Source organism: Heteronotia binoei, chromosome 13 (assembly GCF_032191835.1).
Source record: "Heteronotia binoei isolate CCM8104 ecotype False Entrance Well chromosome 13, APGP_CSIRO_Hbin_v1, whole genome shotgun sequence".
NCBI classification, from domain to species: Eukaryota; Metazoa; Chordata; class Lepidosauria; order Squamata; family Gekkonidae; genus Heteronotia; species Heteronotia binoei.
The window spans coordinates 70,252,357-70,277,436 of NC_083235.1; the positions used below are offsets into that span (position 1 = coordinate 70,252,357).

The following is a 25,080-nucleotide window of genomic DNA, read 5'->3' on the forward strand; positions in this document are numbered from 1 at the left end:
CGATGTGGGGCCAATCAGACGAGCATCCAAGAATGCGACTCATCCCTGTTGTTGAGCGATCAGACATCCAATGTCATCACGCTCTTTTCTTGGAGCGTGCACAATGCGATTCCTGGGGGCGGGGGGTCCATTGAACATGCGCCCAATCGTTGGGAGGTGGGAAATCAAACGTTGCTTCAGAGGTGGGGAGGGGAGGGGAAAAGTTCCGGGAATTAACATTGCCAATTCAAACCAGGGGATTCCCAAGAACTACTTTCCTGGAAATTGGCAGTGACAATGATATCTGGAAATCCTCCACATTGAAAAAAAGATTTTTTTTCCCCCTGTTCTGAATAGTGGGACAACATCCCACCCCCCTCCGATCCTGGGTTGATTGGAGAAGCAGACGCGTCACCTCAGATTCCCAGATGATCTGGCCATGCGCATGTCTGTTGGGGCTTTAAAAAAAAAAAAAAGTGGGAGGGGCGGTAAACATCCCAAGGGGCGGTATCACACGAGTTGTCCAAACAGGAAAAAAACAATTGTGTGCCGCTTCTGTGAAAAAGGGCCGGACTTTCTGCGCTATCAAATTAGCACGATATTGATCCGCAGCAAGCTGGGATGACCCCGGATGATGCTCGATTGCCAGATGTGGATGTCTGGACAAACATATTTAACCCGTCAGCAAGGCGGAGCTGTGTCGCCACTAATGGTGTGTCTGAACGCACCCCTTGAATTTTTCCCCAAGTTAGTTATTGAACTTTTTATTAAAAGTATGAAAAAAATGTATTCTAACATATAAAAATAAAGAGCAATAAAAATAATATCTCTTTAAAAGATAATCAAACTCCGAGGAGTTACATGGAAGAAATAGTAATCATTAGGGTTTGTAGAATCTTTCGGGCTCAAGTGCCGTGTTCTACTGGAGAAAGTTTTCTCCAGTAGAACACGGCACTTGAGCCCGAAAGATTCTACAAACCCTAATGATGATGCCAGCCGTGAAAACCTGAAATCTTTAAATAGTAATCAGTTCAACAGCAAGAGATAAGAAGCACGGAATTAAAATTTACCAAGGCTAAGTGATCCTTGATTTTTTGTACATCTTCCTCCAAGTTGGCTGTATTTGATTTCATGTTGCTTGTCTCATTCAACAGGTCCTGTAGAAGAGCCATGGCCTACAGAACAGAGAAAAAGAGAATGATCAGTGGGAGAAGGCGCTTAGCAAAAGTCCAGATTTAGCTTATTTATATTTATTTGCTTATTTGAAATATCTGTATTCTGATTTTTTTTTTATAATGCTCAAAGTGCAATGTGCATAAACTGCTTGCTCTTTTAATGCCTCTTACGGCCAAACGATGCGTCATGTTAGGGATCCATGACCAGATCCCTAATGTATAGTCAGCTTACAGTACTGCTTGGGAGAGGTGAGTGAATTGGGACCACAGAGCTGGGGAGCTCTTTTCTCCTGCACTATTTCGCCCGTCAAAAGCCTTGTGCCCACTTGGGATGTATTAGTCCCAGGAAGAATCTCCTAGTTGCTCCCAGCAACTATATTTTTCAGCCGGACAATATGAGCTTTAAGAAATGAGAACGAAGTGTTTCTAACAGGCAGAGGGGCTACAAACAATCTTTAAAAATGTCGCAGCGATTTACATTCTGACTAATGCACCTCACATGCCCACAGTGAGATACTTCTATCACATTGCAAACAAAATTGGGTTCTTGATGGAGAAGCCCCGCTATTTCTGATTTCCCCCAGTTTCATTCTCTGATACACTTGTCATTAGGGCACAAGGTAAAAAATGGAGCTTCAGGAGTCAAGCACAGACTGGCTGCTGTCAGACGCCAGCAGACAGAAACACGTCTGCATTCATTAACCCACAGCACTGCTGTTTCGCTCATTCCCAATCTGGAGTATTTATCAATACATACAGTTACTTCTTTCTATCATTTCCCCCATAGACCATCCTTTGTTATGGGCATGCTGCTAAGCAACAGGAAAGAACTATTCCATAATGCTCTGCTTCTCCACTGGGATCAGTGTTGCTTTTATTTGTCATGTGAAAGGCTGAGAAAAAATCACAGATGGAATGGGGGGGAGTACGCGGGACCAGCACTCACCACCAGCTGGAGAAAGCAAAAGGGTCTGACCACTTCTGTTGCTTAGTGCTCAAAAAGCAGACAGGAGAGACAGACAGACAGAGGCACCTGGGAGTCCCTTCAGAATCCACAAACTGTCTGTAGGAAGTTGGCCCTGCTGTGAGTTTTGTGTTATCCCTTTCAGCTTTGTAGGGCAAGGGCACCTTTAGATATTAGCAAAGCCACTTGGCACATGGTGTGGTTGGTCTGCAAACCATCAGCGTGTGCACTACGCATTTACACCATGTTTGTGAGGCCCTTATTTATGTAATTTATAGTTTGCCTTTCTCGCTGAGACTCAAGGCAGATTACACAGAATAAACCAATACAACCAACAGGATGGGACATCCAGTAAACAATAAAATAAGGCTGGATCACATAATCGGAAATTGTACTGAAACAAAGCGTACGCATTTAAACATGACATGTTAAGAGATGCAGAAATCACACAACAGGAGCATCCTTACAGCAACAGAGCGTCCACAGTAATATAGTCTACAGTCTCTGTTCCTTTCTCAAAGCATCTTTCTGAATCATTTCATTACAGTACAGCTCTCTTGCCTGTGTCAAAAAGCCCTTCTGAACAATTCAGTTCTGCACAGCTTGCAGGAAGCAGGAGAGTGGAAGCATTCCTAACCTCATCAGGCAGCCAGTCCATGAGGTGGGGGAGCCCTTCAGAGAGCGCATGGTCACTTTTCAATTTTTCCCATCTGCAGGGCAGCATCCCATCTGCAGAAGGCCTTGCTCAGATGAGCAGAAGCATAGGGGAGAGGCAGTCTTGGAGACTGGGGACCAGGACCATAAAGGGCTTTGCAGGTGATAACCAGTACTTCAAACTGAGCCCAGTAAGAGATGGGCAGCCAATGGAGTAACTGTACAGCAGGAGTAATCTCCATGGCATATTGATAGTTTGCAGTACTTCTAATGCTCCGCCTCAGGAGCTGGATACACAAACACAGGATATAAATAAGGGTGCATGTCCTACTGAGACACTGCACAGTGCTGGGATCTCAGCACAAACAAGGAAGAGATGTGCCTCCACCTGCCCTGGTCACTGGTGCATTACTGAGTAGCAAGTGTCCCTGCAATTAAGGGGACGTTCTCAAGGAATGTAGGATATTACAACCAGTTCAGCAGTTGCCTACTGCAAAGATTATCTCTGCTGGGAGCCATTCTTGGCATACCTCACAGTTCAAGCTGCCCTAGTTGTTTAGCTCTAAAAGGCAAAGATGGTGGTGTGCGGGAGAAGAATGCAAGGTTGTTGACACCCCTCTAACTTTGTAACTTTCCCCTCTGATTCTGTAATGAACAGACATAACTAACAGATCCTCAACATTTCTGTGAGCACAAGAAATTCTGCAAGACAGAGTGGGTATAAACCTTTTTTTTGAATGCATAAATCAAATTTTAATCACCTGCTGGAATGATCATTCAGACTTGACACATATCCCTGGAGAACTATCTTTAAGTCAAAGTGGGGGGAAATAGAATTAATTCTAATTCTACTAATTAGAACCAGTTTGGTGTAGTGGTTAAGTGCACAGACTCTTATCTGTGAGAACTGGGTTTGATTCCTCAGTCTTCCACTTGCAACTGCTACAGTGACCTTGGGTCAGTCACAGATCTTGAAAGAGCTACTTTCTCTAGAGCAGTTCTTGGGAGAGCACTCTCAGCTCCACCTACTTCGCAGGTTGTCTGTTGTGGGGAGAGGAAGGGAAAGGAGATTGTATACCACTCTGAGCCTCTTTCAGGTAGTGAAGGGTGGAGTATAAATCCAATCTCTTCTTCTAATTAGAATGCAGATGAAGTGATTATTCAAATGTTTATCATCAAAGTCATAAGTTCCTTAGCTGTGCAATCACACTACATTATTTAATTTATTTTAAACTTGATTTTCAAGAATGCAATCCAATCCCCCATAACATTGTCCACTCCTTCTCTTGTGTGCATCACTCTACACAGGGAGGTTTCCAACCCCAGTCCCACACTGGCAGCCTTCTTGTGCACAGAGAGCTGCCTCTGTTGGACGGATGCTTAATCACATGCGCTGAAGAGAGACCAGAACGAAGCTAAAGAATTCTTAAGAACTTACATCCAATCATGAGGTTTAGAAACAGAGCAATGTAACTATAACATAGTGGGTTCAACAGAAGGAAGAGGTGAGGTGGTACATGGACATATATGGACATATGAAGCTGCCTTATACTGAATCAGACCCTCCGTCCATCAAAGTCAGTATTGTCTACTCAGACTGGCAGCGGCTCTCCAGGGTCTCAAGCTGAGGTTTTTCACACCTATTTGCCTGGACCCTTTTAGTTGGAGATGCCAGGGATTGAACCTGGGACCTTCTGCTTCCCAAGCAGATGCTCTACCACTGAGCCACCGTCCCTCCTGCATATGAAGCTGCCTTCTACTGAATCAGACCCTGGGTCCATCAAAGTCAGTATTGTCTACTCAAACTGGCAGCGGCTCTCCAGGGTCTCAAGCTGAGGTTTTTCACACCTATTTGCCTGGACCCTTTTAGTTGGAGATGCCAGGGATTGAACCTGGGACCTTCTGCTTCCCAAGCAGATGCTCTACCACTGAGCCACCATCCCTCCTGCATATGAAGCTGCCTTCTACTGAATCAGACCCTCGGTCCATCAAAGTCAGTATTGTCTACTCAGACTGGCAGCGGCTCTCCAGGGTCTCAAGCTGAGGTTTTTCACACCTATTTGCCTGGACCCTTTTAGTTGGAGATGCCAGGGATTGAACCTGGGACCTTCTGCTTCCCAAGCAGATGCTCTACCACTGAGCCACTGTCCCTCCTGCATATGAAGCTGCCTTCTACTGAATCAGACCCTCGGTCCATCAAAGTCAGTATTGTCTACTCAGACTGGCAGCGGCTCTCCAGGGTCTCAAGCTGAGGTTTTTCACACCTATTTGCCTGGACCCTTTTAGTTGGAGATGCTGGGGATTGAACCTGGGACCTTCTGCTTACCAAGCAGATGCTCTACCACTGAGCCACCGTCCCTCCCCTATAGTGAAGCAGAAAATAATGGTAGTGATCATAGCCCTTTTATTTTGTACAGCATAGTATAGGGCTGCATTCTAAGTCTGGAAAACTGGGCCAATGGGGCCAACTATATACAACTCAGGGTTTCCGCGCAAGCACGTTATTGGATCATTCAAACCAGCAGGGGGCCTGTGATTGGAGCAGTCACAGCAGGGATTTGGATCCTACTGCCCATTGTTCCCGAGTCCCCAAGCTCAATCCTTCAGGCTCCAATGAACCAGGCAGGAACACCATTGATATCCATGCGTTAGTTCACATACACAACAGTAATCATTTTTAGTTAACTGGAAAATGTAACAACATATTGAAAACACATTGAATATTTCAAGGAAAAAATGAATAGAAATTTATACCAAATTCCATGTAGCCTAATGGCCAGGGGAATATCCAAAACGTCATAGTAAAAAAGAACTGATGCTGAAATAGGTATCGAAAGGCTAACTTCTGTGCAACTGAAGTTCAGATGCTGTTACATAAACATTACCATGGGCTTGATGCTACACTGTGAATAGCTCAAGTTCATGGATGGGATCTTTGCTGCCTCCCCACTGCAACTCCCAAAAAATCTAATCCCAATGGTTAGGGAACCTTGGCAATAACATGGGATGTAAGAGGGAAGGCTGTAACCGTAGAAAGAGGAAACGGGCAGAAATACCACCTCCACATTCGCATACGAGCTCTACTGTGAATGGAGAAAAACCTCGTTCAACAGCAAGGGAACGGATTATTGCTGATCCCCTGCCCCCGCTTCAGCCATCACTCCCCTCCCAGATGACATCCCATGATGTACCTGAAATCCACCCAAACACTCAGGAGAGGCTCTTCAGGAAAAGCCCAGGTGACTGCCATAGAAGGAGAGGTGGCAAAACCTCCTTCCCTACTCTTACTCCTCCACACAGTGTTCTCTAACACAGTGTTCCTTTATCTTGGCTTTAAAAAGGGGGTATGGGTAAGACAAATTTATGGAACGTGTGTGTGTCAATGATTACTAGCAAGGTGAGTAATAGGAACCTCCATATTCAGAGGCAGCAGCAGGGGAAGACCTTGTCCTTCCTTTCTCCCTGATTTGTTGGTCCCCCCAGGCAACCGGCTGGCCGCTGCATGAAACAAGACCCTGATGAACCACAGCAGGGTTCTTCTTCGAAGCTAAACTTCCGTATTGACTGTGGTCAAAGTTCAATGTATCTACGGCTAAATAACATCATGCACTTTTTAAGGAAGGACTGTAAAGCAAATCCCATAAGAAAATTTTATTTCTGCGTGTGTTCGTTATTCTAGAAGGTATTATCACCAGAGGGGAAATAAGCACGGCTGTCCAGGTTGACATACAAGTTCAGGAATCACAGTGCTTCACATTTAAAAATGAAGGGCTCAGAAGAGGCCTGATGGTCCATGATTTTGACCTGCCACAGAATAAAGGCAGGAACAGCAACACCCAGACATTCTTAATGGGTCAGCCAACATCATCTAGTGATGCAGAAAAATAAAGCTACCATAGTTCTACAGGCTTTTGACTGAGGCCAATTTTTTAAAAAAATTTCAAATGTTCCTATTGATAAATCTGCAAATTTACAGAAGGTGTTCTGATGATATAAGAGAAAGAGGAGGGACGGTGGCTCAGTGGTGGAGCATCTGCTTGGGAAGCAGAAGGTCCCAGGTTCAATCCCTGGCATCTCCAACTAAAAGGGTCCAGGCAAATAGGTGTGAAAAACCTCAGCTTGAGATCCTGGAGAGCCGCTGCCAGTCTGAGTAGACAGTACTGACTTTGATGGACGGAGGGTCTGATTCAGTATAAGGCAGCTTCATATGTTCATATTAGGGGAGGGACGGTGGCTCAGTGGTAGAGCATCTGCTTGGTAAGCAGAAAGTCCCAGGTTCAATCCCTGGCATCTCCAAAAAAGGGTCCAGGCAAATAGGTGTGAAAAACCTCAGCTGGAAACCCTGGAGAGCCGCTGCCAGTCTGAGAAGACAATACTGACTTTGATGGACCAAGGGTCTGATTCAGTATAAGGCAGCTTCATATGTTCATTTTTTCAAAGGAAAACCATATAAAATAAAATGCTAACAATAATATTAACAGCTATAAAAATAACAATACTGATAACAATCACAGTGTATCAAATTGAAATTAAGCGTTCTTACATAACCAAACCTACATTTAAAAATATATTAAGCTTTTATAATAATGGTTTTACGGGATTATATTATGTTCTGCCATATAGGTAACTAATGGATACCATACTGCTACAACTTTGTTTTGATATTGTACATCTGTAGAGTTTGTCAAAGTATATGTCAATTTGTGCATTATAAAGCATTCCCGGATTTTTTTCATGCCATTGTTGGAGGCCAAGTTTGATATATTCACTGAGGTGCCAATGTACAGTCACATGTCCTAAAATATATTTTTATATATCTAACAACCATGTCCTAAAATATATTTTTAAAGACAGGAAGATTTAGGACAGGTTCTCAAAACTATAGCAGTGTTGGAAAGGTCCTTGAGATGGTCAAATACCATGACCTAAATACTACTATTAGTTCAAAAGCCTATTCCGATTCTACCACTGAGCTTCCTCCACCATCATGGCAAAGTGCATCTTTATTTTAAAACTGAACACACTACAATCAATAATTAGAAAAGCAAGCTGCAATCAAACATTTAGAGCTGCCAATACTGGAATGCAATTATTGAGCGATGTGATCTTCAGTTTTCTAAGGGTTTATTTGCCTACGAAAGGGAGAAGTACCCTCTTTTCAGAAAGATGCTTTGCAGAGACAAGATGAAACATTCAACCACGGAAAAGGTCAGGCAGTGCTAGCTCCAGGTTTGGGGAGGGCCTTGAGCAAGACGCCCTTATGCCCTCCACTGGGACCATCTCCTCACTGCTGACCACTCATTTGCACTCTCCTTCTGGACCCAATCGCCACTGCGGGTGAACAGCAGTGGTTGCTCTTCCTCACTCCATTCACCACTGATGAGCTAAAAGAGGTCGGGCAGCAACTCCAAAGAAGAAAAGCAGAACACCACTGCCAGGGGAGCCCTTGCAGGCTCATGGGCCTTGATGGATGACTTTTCATGCCAGCCCCCTAGGGTTTCCATCTCCATGTTGGAAAATACCTGAAGATTTTGGGGGTGGAGCCTGAGGACAGTGGGGTTTGGGGAGGGGATGGACTTCAATGGGGTAAACGCCACAGAATCCACCTTCCAAAGTGGCCGTTTTCTCCACAGGAACAGACCTCTGGTGCCTAGAAATCATTTGTAATACTGGGAGAATTCCAGCCACCACCTGGAGATTGGCAACCCTAAATGAGGTCAGGGACAAATTTGCTTCTGTCATGCTGGGTAATTTCTTCACTCAAGGCATTGCAATGAGTCTTCCTTAATAGTTTCAGGTGGGTACTGATGTTCTACAGCAGAAGGGCAAGACTTGAGTTCAGCAGCACCTTCAAGAGCACCAAGATTTCCAGGGTATAAGCTATTGAGACTCCAAGGGAGCTCTGAAAGCTTTGAAATCTTGTTGGACACGAATCTTACTCTTATATTCAGTAGTTATTCTTACTTCCTTATTTCTCTGGTCAACCACCAGAACTAACTACAAAGGCACATTTGACCATCCAGTTTCTGGTTCCATATATGGTAATCATGTACATTTCTGACAGATCCCTCCTGGCCAGTCTTTCTATACAGCCTTGCTCTACCACATGGCATGTAGTCATAATGTTACACCTAAGTTGCTAGAGTTGCCCACTGTTAGGTCTAAACAAGCACAAAAAGTGGCTTGGCTAAGGCATTTACTGTGCTAACCCAAGGACACAGAATCAGAACCATCAGAAGCCAGTTTGGTGTAGTGGTTAAGTGTGCGGACTCTTATCTGGGAGAACCGGGTTTGATTCCCCACTCCTCCACTTGCACCTGCTAGAATGGCCTTGGGTCAGCCATAGCTCTGGCAGAGGTTGTCCTTGAAAGGGCAGCTGCTGTGAGAGCCCTCTCCAGCCCCACCCACCTCACAGGGTGTCTGTTGTGGGGGGAGGAAGGTAAAGGAGATTGTGAGCCGCTCTGAGACTCTTCGGAGTGGAGGGCGGGATATAAATCCAATATCTCATCTTCTTCTTCATCTTCTAATAAAAGTGATACAACCCTTATACTAAAACTTTCTGAACATCTTTCATGCTTTTTGCATGCATAGTTGGCATACAACTAGGGTTGCCAACAACCTGGAGAAAAACATCCTGTCCCTTTTTAACAAAAGCTTCATGTGTAGAAATGAGTAGCTGAAGCTTTTCATGGCATGGAAGTAAGTAACATCACCTGGTTAATAACATCCCATTAAGCCTCTATTAAAAGGACAGGACACTTTTCTCTCCAGGCTACTGGCAACCCTACATACAACAGGGAAGTTGTATGTAGGGTATGTAGGCAAATACAAGCTTTTTTCCCAAGGAAATAGCCATTTTAAAACCAAATGCACAACAGATTTGCTCTTTGCTAAAGGTATCTGGAACTTCTCCAAAATCAAGATCTTTGCCATTTGGACAGAGCTGGATGTGCGAAAAGCTTTCACTGCAAAGTAAAATCAGGCTCTGCTTCCTTATCCATGAAGCCTCCTCCTTCTTTCAATGTAATATTGCTGTTTGCAGCTGAGGAATAGCTCAGCTTTCAATAGCTCAACTGGATGTCTAGCCAGATCACTTACAAAGGAGAGTGAAAGGCAGGATTTCTTTCATTCATTCCTCTGAAGAGGAATGAAAACAAACCCCTTCAAGTTCAAACAACAGAAACCCTCTGACAGGATCTGGGAGATCCCTCATGTTTCCATCTGATAACTGAATCAGCAACAGCTATCAGGACTCAATTCCCCACTTGCCCTGACAGTAATCAATGCACAGAAGCTCCTGCAAAGTTCATAGGAGACCATGCTGCAACAAGAATGGACTAAAAGCACATTTTCCCTCCTGACTCAGTTTAGTCAAGTTCTGTCCCGGATGCATGGTAATAGATGGTGACTGGGTGCAATGTTCATTGGGCTTCTTCCCAAAGCCATTCCTAGCTCTGAGGATGGTTATTATGAATTGAGAATAATTTTTATATCCTTTAATGTGTACTTTACAAACTTCTATAATCTTCACATCTCTGGGCACCAGGCGGTCATTTATTAATTTTTTTGAAAATATTTTGCTTTATACAGATGAGGAAGTGAAGCTGAGATGTTAGAGGACTTTGGAGGTGGATGCAGGCACTTAAGCACATCCCGTTTCCACAAGCCTGCCTGCCAGAATGGAACTACGGCAGGACCAACACAACTTCTTCTGTTGACACAACCAAAAATGTCAGTGCAGGACTCTTCCATGTCATGTTGTGTCTGTTTTTCCCAATCCCTGATAATGTTAGGAAAGGGCTTTGAAACTCACCCACTGAGATGACGTCAGGAACAATGTATTCTCGACCCTAAATATAAGGACCACGAACATGACTCAAAACACAAACTATCACCTACAGGTGCCATTTCAGGAAGGAGAGAGGTCAACAGTGGTGTCGAGAAGATTCACAGCAAATTCAATGCCATGATTCCATTAAAGATCAATTTGTTTAAAAGAGCAGCATATTTTAAGCTTTGTCGTGGTTACTTTTCATACATAACAACTGCTCATCTCGATGAGATGCTGCGGAGGAATAATCCTATAATATTTAAAACACAGCTAATGCTTTTCCAAGACAGTAAACCCCCAGGTGTGATTGCAGTGGTTAGAATGTCAGAAAACATGGGAGAACCATGGAAGGGTGCTGGATGGCTTGTTGTGAGCATAAAATGGAGGAAAAGAGAAGTATGTAAGCCACCCTGAGTCCCCACTGGAGAGAAAGGAAGGGTATAAATGAAGTAAATAAATACAGAAAGGCCTAGAGTGAAACACAAATCGCTGAGAATGGTTTAACTTTTTATGAAACACTGTAGTTGTCTCGTCATGGCGAAACCCTCTACGCTCTCGCTCGACCTCTCGCCATCCCGTTCGAAAGTCCTACCTGCGCGACACCTTCCTCGTTGGCTTCCGCCTTCTTCTGCAACTGCATCATTTGCCACATGTCCGCCACCGCAGTGCCGCTGCCGCTCTTGGTCCTCTCCAACAAGTCCGTCCCCGAAGGCAGTCGCTCCAGACCGGAGACTTGTTTCTGGAACCCTTTCAGTTTCTTGCCCATCCCTTGGACACTGTCCTGCACCCCCTGGACACTGTCCTGCACCCCCTGGACTTGATCCTCCACCCCCTGGAGGTTCTGCTCCAACTGCAGCAGCTTCTTTTCCAAGTCAGCCAGCCGAGTAGCACTTTCCTTGGGCGGTGCGGTCACCACCCCAAGTCCCTTCTCGACGGACACCGGCGCCTCAAGCGCGGAGGCCGAGGGTGGGCCCCGCTCCTGCTTAATCTCGGTTAAGATATCCTCAAGCTTAAGATGTCTGAGGAGGGCATGGAGGAGGGTATGGAGGGCATTGAAATTGACCACACCCACCTCTGGAGTCCCTATGGAAAGGTCTGCCAGCTCATACAGGCTAATCTTGAGAGCCATTGGAGGAGTTTGCTAGGAATGGGATGCAGATTTCCCTTAATTAAAAAATAATTAATTAATTAATTAAAATAATAATATTTTTCCTCTTGAAATGGAGAATCTTGATCCTAACAGGAATATTCACTGAAGAGCATTTGGGGGTTTCTCTCTCCTTTTTGCCTCCAGTGACCTTCCTCCCCTTTCAAGTGACTCCCTCCTTATCTATCTAAAGGGCGCCGTCCCTCGACCGTCCGCTCAGCGGCCCCGGACCTCCCTCCAGCCCGCGCTCGGGCATTCAGACGCGCCGCCACTGGAAGCGGCGCTGGAAAAAGAGGCGGAGCAGCTCGTCGCGGCGCTTCGAAAGGTTCCATCTGCGCCGTAACAATCCAGCCCCGTTCGAATTCTTTGCGTTCTATTGGTTACTTCACAGACCTCGCCGTCCCGCGATTGGTCGCGACAGCTGCCCATGTGCTTTTTGTTTTCATCGCCGGCTTCTGCGTTTGGGCGTTTATGGTTGCTAAGCGGCGATGCGTCGACAATTCACGTTCTAAAAGAGTCCAGCTGCGCCACGAGAAATAGTTCCTTTCCTTCCGACGGGAAAGAGTGAAAGAAGGGCGGCTCCGAGATGAGACGCCGGTTCCCGGGGGAGTGTTAAGCCCTGCGGTGAGTCGGGTTCCGATTTGAATGCATAGATTGAATGTATGAACATGAACATATGAAGCTGCCTTCCTTTGGTCCATCAAAGTCAGTATTGTCTTCTCAGACTGGCAGCGGCTCTCCAGGGTCTCCAGCTGAGGTTTTGCACACCTACTTGCCTGGAGCCTTTTTTGGAGATGCCGGGGATTGAACCTGGGACCTTCTGCTTCCCAAGCAGATACTCTACCACTGAGCCACTGTCCCTCCCCTAATATGAACATGTGAAGCTGCCTTATACTGAATCAGACCCTTGGTCCATCAAAGTCAGTATTGTCTACTCAGACTGGCAGCAGCTCTCCAGGGTCTCAAGCTGAGGTTTTTCACACCTACTTGCCTGGACCCTTTTAATTGGAGATGCCGGGGACCTTCTGCTTACCAAGCAGATGCTCTACCACTGAGCCACCGTCCCTCCTGCATATGAAGCTGCCTTCTACTGAATCAGACCCTGGGTCCATCAAAGTCAGTATTGTCTTCTCAGACTGGCAGCGGCTCTCCAGGGTCTCCAGCTGAGGTTTTTCACACCTATTTGCCTGGACCCTTTTTTTTTTTTTGAGATGCCAGGGATTGAACCTGGGACCTTCTGCTTCCCAAGCAGATGCTCTACCACTGAGCCACCGTCCCTCCTGCATATGAAGCTGCCTTCTACTGAATCAGACCCTTGGTCCATCAAAGTCAGTATTGTCTACTCAGACCGGCAGCGGCTCTCCAGGGTCTCCAGCTGAGGTTTTTCACACCTATTTGCCTGGACCCTTTTTTTTTTTTAGATGCCGGGGATTGAACCTGGGACCTTCTGCTTTCCAAGCAGATGCTCTACCACTGAGCCACCGTCCCTCCCCTATATATAGCTTTGCCCTCTACAAAAAATAGCAATAGTTTGAGCAACACATTTAACAAATATAAAGCTTGGCGACACAAAGTAGAGTAATTAAGTTTATTAGCTACAATTTTCCCGACCCCCCACTATAGGTCTGAATTACGGTTGCCAATCCCCAGGTGCGGACAGGGGATCCCCTGGCTTGGAGACCCTCCCCCCGCTTCAGGGTCATCAGAAAGTGGGGGGAGGGGAGGGAAATGTCTGCTAGAAACTCTATTATTCCCTATGGAGATTTATTCCCATAGAAAATCATGGAGAATTGATCTGTGGGGCTCTGGGGGGGCTGCTTTTTGGGATAGAGGCACCAAATTGTCAGTACAGCATCTAGTGCCTCTCCCCAAAATGCCCCCCCCCAAGTTTCAAAACAATTGGACCAGGGGGTCCAACTCTATGAGCCCCAAAAGAAGGTGCCCCTATCCTTCATTAATTCCAACAAAGGAAGGCATTGATAGGGGTGTGCCATCCCTTTAAATGTGATGGCCAGAACTCCCTTTGGAGTTCAATTATGCTTGTCACAGCCTTGATCTTGGCTCCACCCCCAATGTCTCCTGGCTCCACCCCCAAAGTCCCCAGATATTTCTTAAATTGGACTTGGCAACCCTAGTCTGAATGCCATATAGATGCACATATATTTTAAATATTATATATTAGAACATTATATAAAGAGCCAAAACTTCATAAATAGCAGGAATCATAGAGAAAACTGCATTTTCCTAAATTCCTACAAATCCTGAGGAAATAGGATACTGGATTGGAAGGGACCTCAAGAAGTACTCCCAATCAGGGGAGTTGATCTTTGTCAGCTGGAGATCAGTTGTAAAAGTGGGAGATCTCCAGGCCCCACCTGGAGGCTGGCAACCCCAGTAGAAGCAGCTTCCTGATTCTCAGAGTCTTTGTTGTTGTTTTCATTCTACCCTACTCCCCCCCCCCCACACCCGTGGAGGCCAACTCCATCATGAAGCTCATTGGGTGAAGATGTGCCAGTCACTTTCTCTTAGCATAACCTACCTCACGGAGTGGTCTGGAGGTTAAAATTGGATGTAGGACCCAATGTGCTGCTTAGTATTGCCAGTTGTGGGAGGAAAACTTAACAGTGTGCTATTTACCAGGTGTTTTGTTGTACTATGAGCCCTGTGTCACAGAGTGTTAAAGCTGCAGTACTGCTCTCATGACCTGAGTTTGATCCCCGGCGGAAGCTGGGTTTTCAGGTAGCCGGCTCAAGGTTGGCTCAGCCTTCCATCCTTCCGAGGTCGGTAAAACGAGTACCCAGCTTGCTGGGAGGAAAGTGTAGATGACTGGGGAAGGCAATGGCAAGCCACCCCGTAAAAAGTCTGCCGTGAAAACATCGTGAAAGCAACGTCACCCCAGAGTTGGAAACGACTGGTGCTTGCACAGGGGACCTTTCCTTTTACTTTGTTGTTTAGCTCCATATACCGCAAAAAACTTCAGCTGCCCATTTCCACACATTGAACCTCTATTTAAGGGACTGGACATTTTGTCCAAGGCTGTTAGCAATCCCAGTTACTGCCCTGAGCTTCTAGGAAAATGGGCAGGATAATAATAGTGAATGAATGAAATGGATGGTGTGTACAGTTTTCCACGCTATCATTTTGTAGAGGCAGAAATACACCAGCAACGTATATCCAAAGCTGTTTTGAAATCAGTAGGACTTGGGCTGCTTCCACTTTAGCTTTCTGAGGAATTGCCATAAGTTTTTGTTGTGCTTTGAAGACACTCTCTTCAAAAGCACGGAGCCAGATGTTCCCTAACATGTTTCAACACAAAATGTGCACGTCTAAATCGAGCTTTTGCAGTTCTGAACAGTAGTCAAAGAAAGAAGCTATATAGAAGACTTTGGGGTTGCAAAGAGTTGGACTAGACTGCGACAGAACAACAACAGATATAGAAAACGCATTTGTTTATGCAACAAATGCATTGTAGTACACATCAATTGTTGAGGTTTTTTTTTTTTTATCTTATGCTACTGTAATCCTCAAAATCTTGGTCCTCATTTTGGGTTTGGGATTCTAGTTGGTTTAGACTTAAGAGCATGACCCTGGTTATTTATTAGTGAAGAGGACAGCCATTTCCTGGCTGGAAAATTCTAGGGAAATTTACAACGCCCACTCACCAGGTGGGGCACATGCTAGATTTGGTCTTTGCGGTGGGTGTTTTAGTGGACGGTATTACTGCTGAAGCAGTGCCATGGTTGGACCACTATGCCCTCAAGGCTCGTGTGGATGCCCCACCCCAAGCCTGTTTAGGCGGTGAGCATATTTTGGCTTGCCCGCAGAGCCTGATGGACCTGGAGCGGTTCCAAATGGTTCTACGGGATTCCTGGCCCCCTGGCGATTCTCTGGGTGACCTGGTTGAGTTTTGGCATGGCCAACTCTCCAGAGCCATCGATGAGATTGCACCTCAGCGTCCTTTATGCCTTCGTTCTAAGCTAGCGCCGTGTTACACCCCGGAATTGCAACAGATGAAACAAGGGCTCAGACGGCTAGAGAGGCAATGGCGGCATATTTGAGACAAAGTGACGAGACCATCTTATGGAGACTTTATGAGGTCCTATGTCTGTCTGTCTGTCTGTCTGTCTGTCTCTTTCTCTCTTTCTCGGCTTGACTTCGCGAACGAAGATTTAAGAAAGGTGCAGTAGTCCACGTCTGCTGCGGGCTCGCTGGTGGCTGACAAGACCAATGCGGGACAGGCAGGTCCGGCCACAGTGGCTGCAGGGAAAAGTCTGATTTGGGGTTGGTGCTGTAGCAGTCGAAAAATGCTTTTGTCTCCGGGTCAGCATCAAGCGACCAATATCCTGAACCGCCTACATGCAGGATCGGGACTGCAGCTTCCAGTGGCATCTTCCACCTGCCGTTTCGCCCCTTGCCCATCGCTGCAGGACTTGGTATGTTGTGGGTTGTGGATGTGGATACCCTTCAGGCCTGCGCAGAGGAATTTTTAGGTGAAGCGCAGTGTGCACAGTACTGGCTCCACCCTTTCACCTTGGGGTCATCTGCCATGGCCCAGTAAGCCGGGACGCCGGCAGCGAGTCCTCCAGGTGGTAGGTGTTACATTAACGAGCTCTGTCTGCCCGGGCTTGATTTAGAGTTTTCCTTCTTTTGGCTGGCGAGGTTGGTGAGCCCAGCCTGCCCATCCGGTTATACCACCAGACATTTGGTTGCACCATGACGTGGCAAACTCTGTGAAAAACGGGGGGGGGGGGGGGACCAGCGAGAAGGTGTTTTCATGGATGCAGTAATGTAGGAGAGGCCATTGCAGTGACCATCTGCCAGGCAAAGCCAGACAGTGACCACGCAGCATTCACTACACCGGGAAAGGAGAGGCGATGTATTGCGCATACACTTTCCCTGGGGGGGCAGGACACCCAGAGGGAGCCCCCCCCCCCGAGGTCCTATGAGATGGCAATAAAAGCCACAAAGAAAACTTACTTTGCGGCCAAGATTGCGTCTGCGATTTCATGCTCAGCACAATTGTTTAGTACAATTCAGACTCTTACAACACTGCCGCAAGGCAGGCCAAACTTTAGGGAATTGGAGATCGGCTGTGAGGCTTTTGCAAACTTTTTTGCAGATAAGATCCCGTCGCTCCGCCACAACCTCCCTGCCACACTGGAAACAGTACGTGAACTCGAGGCCCTGTGCCTGTCTTCTGGACCAGTTTTGGATTGCTTTGAAACACTCAGCCTGGAGGAAGTTGACAGAATCTTCTCCACTGTGTGCCAAACAACCTGTGATTTTGCCCCTTGCCCCTCCTGGCTGATTAAAGCTTGCCAGAGGGAGCTTAGATATCCTATATGGGATATTGTAAATAGATCCCTCTCTGAAGGGCTTTTTCCAATGCCTCTCAAAGAGGCTGTGGTCCGCCCCTCTTGAAAAAATCTACATTAGACCTGGCTGAATTGGTACATTACCGGACAGTCTCGAACTTACCCTTCTCGGGTAAAATTATTGAGAGGGCAGTAGCGCTACAGTTACAGAGTTTTCTGGATGACGCTTCCGTCCTAGACCCCTATCAGTCCAATTTCCGCCCAGGTCATGAGACAGGGACAGTGCTGGTCGCTCTGGTGGATGACCTCCAGCGACATCTGGACCGAGGCGGCTCAGCGGTACTGATGTTGTTAAACCTATCGGCTGCGTTCAATATGGTTGACTATCAGCTGCTGACCCGCTGCCTCGCCGACGCAGAGATTCAGGGGTTAGCCTTGCAGTGGCTTTCCTCTTTCCTAGATGGTCGGGGACAAAGGGTGGCTATTGGGGGAGAGTCATCCTGGAGGCACGCACTTAATTGTGGGGTGTCTCATGGGGCGGTGCTCTCCCCGATGTTGTTCAACATCTACATGCACCCCCTTGCTCAGATTGCCTGGAGGTATGGGTTGGGTTGCCACCAGTACGCTGATGACACCCAGCTCTATCTGCTGATGGACGGACAGCCTGGCTGTGTCCCAGAAAATCTGGACCTGGCGTTGCAAGCTGTGGCAGGATGGCTTAGGCTGAGTTGGTTGAAGCTGAATCCAGCAAAGACAGAGGTCCTTTGCCTGAGTCGCAGCAGTCTGGGCAGGGAAATCCCCTTACCAACATTTGATGGTGCACCACTGACAATGGCGCACAAGGTCAGAAGCTTGGGGGTGCTGCTGGAGCCTGCCTTGACAATGGAGGCCCAGATAGCAGCCACTGCGAAATCCACATTTTCCCATCTTAGGCGGGTGAGGCAGTTGGTCCCCTTCCTTGAACGCGGCAACCTGGCAATGGTGATCCATGCAACGATCACCTCGAGGTTGGACTACTGTAATGCCCTCTACTTGGGGCTGCCCCTGTGTCGAACCCAGAAACTACAGCTACTACAGAATGCGATGGCCAGGCTGCTATTGGGGCTTCCCAGGTGGGAGCACATACAGCCGGGACTGCGGGAACTGCACTGGCTGCCAATAGCATACCAGATTCGCTACAAAATGCTGGTTATCACCTTTAAAGCCCTGTATGGCCTAGGACCTGCCTACCTTAGGGACTGTCTCTCCCCACGCGTTCCCCAGAGGGTACTTTGATCCGGATCTCAAAATCTATTAGTAATCCCTGGGCCGAAGGAGGCCAAACTAAAGACCACTAGAGAGAGGGCCTTCTCGACTGCAGCCCCCCACTGGTGAAATCAACTACCAGAGGAAGCGAGGGCCTTGCGGAACCTTGCCCAGTTCTGCAAGGCCTGCAAGACCACTCTCTTTCGGTTGGCTTTCAACTGACGCCGAGCCTGTAGGGAAATTGAAGAAATACTGTCACCACTGAAATGATATAATATCAAAGAGATTAGCACCAAACTACTCTGAATGTTTTAACTATGGAATGTGTAATTTTATAATATGCGTGGGTTTTAATTGTTGTCTGTGAGCCGCCCTGAGCCTGCTTCGGCGGGATATAAATCAAATTTTAAAAAAATGGAAACTGTCATGTCGTAAGTTAAATGTCTGTGGGGTGGGGTTGGAGGGAAGAGGAATTAGGTGGGAAGAAACACTGCTCTGGATGAGGTGGGAGAGTTCATTCATTGGCCCCACTCTGGTCACAGTAGGGTTGCCAATCCCCGGGAGGGGGGCAGGGGATCCTCCGGTTTGGAGGTCCTCCCCTCCGCTTTAGGGTCATCAGAAAGCAGGGGGAGGGGAGGGAAATGTCTGCTAGACACGCCATGATTCCCTATGGAGATTTATTCCCATAGAAAATAATGGAGAATTGATCCGCGGGTATCTGGGGCTCTGGGGGAGCTGGGTTTTTTTTAGGTAGAGGCACCAGATTTTCAGTATAGCATCTAGTGCCTCTCCTCAAAGAACCCTCCAAGTTTCAAAAAGATTGGACCAGGGGGTCCAATTCTATGAGTCCCTAAAGAAGGTGCCCCTATCCTTCATTATTTCCTATGGAAGGAAGGCATTTCAAAGGTGTGCGGTCCCTTTCAATGTACTGGCCAGAACTCCCTTTGGAGTTCAATTATGCTTATCACAACCTTGCTCCTGGCTCCACCCCCAAAGTTTCCTGGCTCCACCCTAGGCTTCCCAACCCTCCCGCCCTGGCGGGGGACCCCAGGATTTCCAGCCTCTTCCCCCGCTCCCCAAAAAAACGGGAGCGGGTGGAGGGGGGGAAACGGCGCCAAGGAGCGTGGCGAGCCGCCCCATCTCAGAGTGGGCGATGCCGCTGCGCAGCTGCCGCCTCTTCTCCGCTTCACCGTAGCTGCTCCTCCGAGATGGGCTCAGGCTGATCCCATCTCGGAGGAGCAGCTAAGATGAAGCAGAGAAGAGGCAGCAGCAGCGCAGCGGCATCGCCCGCTCCACTTCGCCTCTGAGGTAAAATCAGAGAAGGGGAGGGTGGAGGCAGGCCAGGAGCATGGCGAGCCACGAATCTGGGTCCTTCTAGGACCCGGACTCGTGGCTCGCCACGCTCCTGGCCTGCCTCCACCCTCCCCTTCTCTGATTTTACCTTAGAGGTGGAGCAGGCGACGCCACTGCGCTGCCGCCTTTTCTCCGCTTCACCGTAGCTGCTCCTCCGAGATGGGCTCAGGCTGAGCCCATCTCGGAGGAGCAGCTACGGTGAAGCGGAGAAGAGGCGGCAGCGCAGCGGCGTCGCCCGCTTTGCTCTGCCTCTGAGGTGAAATCAGAGAAGGAGAGGGTGGAGGGAAGGAAGGCATTTAAAAAGTTGTGAGGTCCCTTTAATTGTGATGGACAGAACTCCCTTTGGAGTTCAATTGTGCTTGTCACACCCTTGCTCCTAGCTCCACCCCAGTGTCTCCTGGCTCTACCCCCCCCCCAAAAAAAAAAATCTGTTGTCTGCCCCTGGCCCAAAAGAAGCCAGGCTATGTATAACAAGATCCAGGGCTTTTTCGGTGGCAGCACCAGAACTTTGGAACACCCTCCCAGAAGCTATAAGGGCCCTGCGGGATTTGTCTGCGTTCCGCAGGGCCTGTAAGACCGAATTGTTTAAACAGGCTTTTGCGGTCTAATTGAAATAGGGCTGCCACCGGACATCCTACAGAATGCTGGCGATCATAGTTGAGAAGTCAATACCGCCTATACTGGACTTTTGAATGGTTTTAAAGTTGATATGTAAATTATGGTTTTATATGTTTTATTGGACTGATTGTTTTTATAATGTTGTAAGCCGCCCTGAGTCCGCTTGCAGAAAGGGCGGGATATAAATGGAAAGTAATAAATAAATAAATAAACAAACAAAGTCTCCTGGTTCCACCCCCAAAGTCCCCAGATATTTCTGGAATTGGACTTGGCAACCCTAGGTCACAGGCTTGCTGCTACTATGACTGACCAGCTCCAAAATTAATCAGCCAGTTCTGTGCAGTTCTAATTTCTCCTCAAGACGCCTCATAAGCTTGAGGTGAGAAATGAGGAATTTAGTAAAAGAGAAATGGTTGTGGGCTGTTCCTTAGTACTATAGTGAGCTGGGGGAGGGGGATATATAAATGGGCCTATCCTATCCTACATGGTTGGCTTCCAGTCATTGTGTCTCAGTCTATCCAACATAACAAAAGATGTGGTAATACTTATGAATGCTTGATGGCTGTGGCTTCCACCCCTCCATGTGTCTTAATGATTGTGGCCCAGCAGTCAGCAGGACTGGAGGAGCTTGGGGATGGGGAGGAATTTACATGAAATGGTACCTCAGGATGGTACAGGCTTGGGAGTGCAATTCTGTAAATCTTTTTGATTTTATCTCCATTGTTTAAATTTTTTATATTCAGCGTATTCTCATTTGCAACTGTTACGCCATTAAAGGTTTGGTATGATATTTGGTACAACAGAAGGTGAGATGGATTTTCCATCTCAATACACTAGAACCCAATAGTCTGAATAGCAAGTGGGATTTAGCCTGCTTTCTTTAAAACAATAAAATAAGTATGTACATCCCGTGTTGTGTGAATAGAAGCAATGCACCTTATCCCTTTAACGGGTATTTAATTAGTTACACCTGGAGGATTGAGACGGCGTGAATATTACTGCTGAGAATTAGAGGGAGTTGTTGAGCAAAATGAAACCAAAGAGAGTGGTGGGGCTTGAAAATGTGAAAGTTTTTTTTTAGTAGTATTAAGGTAAGAAATTTGCATTATAGGATAGGTATTGCTCTATGATTCTTCATGTCTAGAGGAATGCTTTTTAATAAACGTGTTGCTAAAAATTGTTTTACTAGAACTTGGAAAAAGCAGCCAACGAAACAGGACCTTAGACTGTTTTTGCCTCTTGCTGCATCAGTGGGATGAACGGACTTGAAAATACTTGGCTGTGAGAAGTGAATTGGAAACAAGGAGATCAGATCGAACTGTATGTAAAAACCAATAACTGCATCACAGTCTGGGATTTCATGTATTTTCGATATCTATGAGCAACTTGAGTTGCGCAGATAAGAAGTCACAGTTGTGGATTTATATATGTAACTTTATTATTAAAACAACTTTCTATTTGTTAAGTACAGAGTCAAGAGGTGTTTTTTCACACAGAGTTTACAGCTTGTTCTCGAGTCTCCAGGTGAGACCTAGAGATCTCCCACATTTGCAACTGATCTCCAGCTGGCAGGGATCTGCTCCCCTGGAGAAAATCGCTGCTTTGAAGGGTGGGCTCTATGGCATGCTGAGGCCCCTCCCCTCCTCGAACCCTGCCCTCTCCCAGTTGCTCCCCCAAAATCTCCAGGTATTTTCCAACACAGATCTGGCACTGACCCTGAGGTTAGTCAGACCCACATTAAGAACGGTAGCTCCCTCCAGATCGTCAATATTTTAATTCAAACTGATGATTTTATTCATAAGCATAACTGTGCACTCATCCTTGCTGAATTCCTCCATTGGAAGAGCATCTCTAAAGCCGCAACACACAGCTAGGATCAAGAGAACATGGCTGCACTTTTCTGTTTCTTTCAGTGATCAGGGTTGGAAACCCTAGACAGCCCTTGGAGAATTGGAGAGAGCAAAGTAATATAATGAAGTGGAAAAATAGAAGAAAATGTCCCAGAAACTCAGCTTTGAACAATTTGGGTCACAATCACAATAACATTGCTTTCCCTTAGTATAGGATTAGCAGCACCCTCAGATAACACAGAAATAGCCCTAGACATAGATGAGGATGAAGAATTTATCAGATATGTTTTACTCACAGTCTGAATAAGGGCTTATTGTGGGGTCAAATGGGCCGGGCAGGTGTGCAGGCATTTCCTTTCTGGAAAGTGAGGCTTGATTGGAGTTTGTTGGGAGCCCTCTTTCCCTTCTAATCAAGGTGCCTCCAGTGAAGTGCACTTCAGGCCTTCTTTCTATTTAGTATGGAATACATATGGTGACCAGATGCAAAGGAGACTAGGTAGAGGAGGGGATTCTGCAGATACAGCTTGTCATGCAGTAGAGAGGAAATCTGTCTCTTCAAAAGATATAGGAATCTCATTTTCTATTGCATCAAGGGTCACTCTGAGAACAGATGAGCTCGGAACCACCTTGGACTTACAATGTTGCTGTAGAAATAGCACAACTCTTCAATTTAACATATCACTAGTATTTACAAATAGTCAAACTACAATTTGGACACAGGCAAATAGCTTTATGCCAGATTTTCACTAGTGAAAGTAGTGGTTTGTGATTTTGAAATGCTCAAAGACAGCTTTTATCTACATTTCCATTCATGAAACATAAAACTTGGGAGTTAGAATTTCATCCAGAAGTAAATATTGAAAACGTGGACATCAAAAATATTTGATTGTTGACCATTTGTATTGTGATACTCAAATGCAATGACAAATTCAATCAAATATTTTTAATATTAATATATTTTTGTGTTTTAAACAATTTATTGGTAGCATATGGTTACAAAGCTTATCTATTTCTTAATTTTTTTCTTTTTTTTTCACATTAACCCATATGACATTTCCATCCCCCCTCCCTCCAATGTTGACTTCCCCGAGGTTATAAGTTCAAATCCATACTAAAGGCACTTCTGATTGCTCAAAGTTCCGTATATATATTCTTACAACTAAAAAAATGTCCAATATTTCTTTACTTTCCAAGTTTTCTCCATATATCCTTTAAATTTTCTCCACTCCCTTTTGAATATCTCTAAATCATAGTCTCTTAGTGTTCTGGTTAATTTGTCCATTTCACACCACGATAAAACTTTCATGGTCCATTCCCATTTCTCTGGTATTTTTTCTTGCTTCCAAAGCTGCGCGTACAAAGTCCTAGCAGCTGATAACAGGTACCAAATTAAAGTCCTGTCTTCTTTTGGGTATTTTTCTAATTGTAATCCAAGTAAAAACGTCTCTGCAATTTTCTTAAAATCATAGCCCAAAATTTTGGTGATTTCTTGTTGTATCATCTTCCAGAATTCTTTCGCTCTTTCACATGTCCACCACATATGGAAGAAAGAACCTTCATGTTTTTTACATTTCCAACATCTATCCGACATTTTCTTACTTATCTTAGCCAATTTTTTCGGAGTCATATACCACCTATACATCATTTTAAAGCAGTTCTCCTTAATGCTTTGACAAGTTGATATCTTCATTGAGTTCTTCCAGAGGTGCTCCCATGTTTCCATTTGTATTTCTCTATTCACATTAATTGCCCATTTGACCATTTGAGACTTTACTACTTCTTCTTCTGTAGACCATTTCAATAATAACTTATATACTTTTGATATCAATTTTTCATTGTCACCTAACAGGACTCTTTCCAGTTCTGTTTGTTCTCGTCTAATCCCCTCTGATTTTATGTCATTTTCCATCAAACTTTTAATTTGTTGCATTTGAAACCAATCATAATTGTTATTTAGCTCTTCTGAGGTTTTTAATTCAATTTTGTCTCCTTGAATCTTAAGCAGTTGGTTATATGACATTTCTCTTTTTTCTTCAGAATCAGCTGTTATTTTTATTACTTCTGCTGGCACTATCCATAATGGTTTTCTCTCGTCCCCGTATTTCTTGTATTTTATCCAAGTATTTAGTAATGTATTTCTGACATAGTGGTGAGAGAAAAAACCATCCATTTTATTCTTCCCATAATACATGTATGCATGCCAGCCGAATCTATTTCCGTGAGCTTCTAACCACAAAGGTTTTTTATCTAACAGCATTATCCAATCTTTTATCCATGTCAAACAAACTGCATCGTGGTATAGTCTTAGATCGGGAAGTTGAAAACCTCCTCTCTCTTTGGCATCCGTTAAGATCTTCATCTTTATCCTTGGTTTCTTTCCGGCCCAAATGAAATCAGAGATTTTCCTTTGCCATTTGTTGAATTGTTTTGCTTCTTTTACAATCGGGATGGTTTGAAACAAATACATTATCCTTGGCAAAATATTCATTTTGATTGCAGCTATCCTGCCCAGTAAGGACAAGTTGAGTTTATTCCATTTCATCAAATCTTTGTCCATCTTACACCACAGTTTTTCATAATTGTTTTTGTATAAATCAATGTTCTTCATTGTTATCTCTATTCCAAGGTACCTAACTTTGGTTGTGACTTCACAACCTGTCACCTTTTGTAGTTCGTTTGTTTTATTTGGTTGCATGTTTTTACAGAGGAATTTCGATTTCTCCTTATTTATGTATAATCCTGCTAGTTCTCCGTATTCTTTTATCTTAGCTAACAGCAGTGGTGACACTTGAACCGGATTCTCCATTATGAACACTATATCATCTGCAAAAGCTTTATATTTATAAGAGAATCTTCTAATTTTTAGACCTTCTATTTTTTCATCTTTTTGAATTTGTTGTAACAAAATTTCAAGAGTCATTATAAACAACAATGGTGATAGCGGGCATC

The 25,080-nt window shown here is 45.5% G+C and overlaps 1 protein-coding gene and 1 long non-coding RNA gene across 2 annotated transcripts in view; one reads left to right on the forward strand and one right to left on the reverse strand.

The window, feature by feature from the left end:
* QRICH2 (glutamine rich 2) overlaps positions 1-12,042 on the reverse strand; it is a 72,484-nt gene extending 60,442 nt beyond the window's left edge. Inside the window, exons 1-2 of the mRNA XM_060253548.1 lie at positions 11,196-12,042; positions 1,050-1,154 (exon numbers count right to left, since the gene is read on the reverse strand). Coding sequence (XP_060109531.1) covers positions 1,050-1,154; positions 11,196-11,732 — 642 coding nt within the window. The 5' untranslated portion in view covers positions 11,733-12,042. The remainder of the gene's footprint in view (positions 1-1,049; positions 1,155-11,195) is intronic.
* A 171-nt stretch (positions 12,043-12,213) lies between these two features.
* On the forward strand, positions 12,214-21,746 carry LOC132581464 (uncharacterized). The gene is made up of 3 exons (XR_009556126.1): positions 12,214-12,374; positions 15,918-16,183; positions 21,471-21,746. It is a non-coding gene; the product is annotated as an uncharacterized LOC132581464 (long non-coding RNA).
* Positions 21,747-25,080: the final 3,334 nt, after the last annotated feature.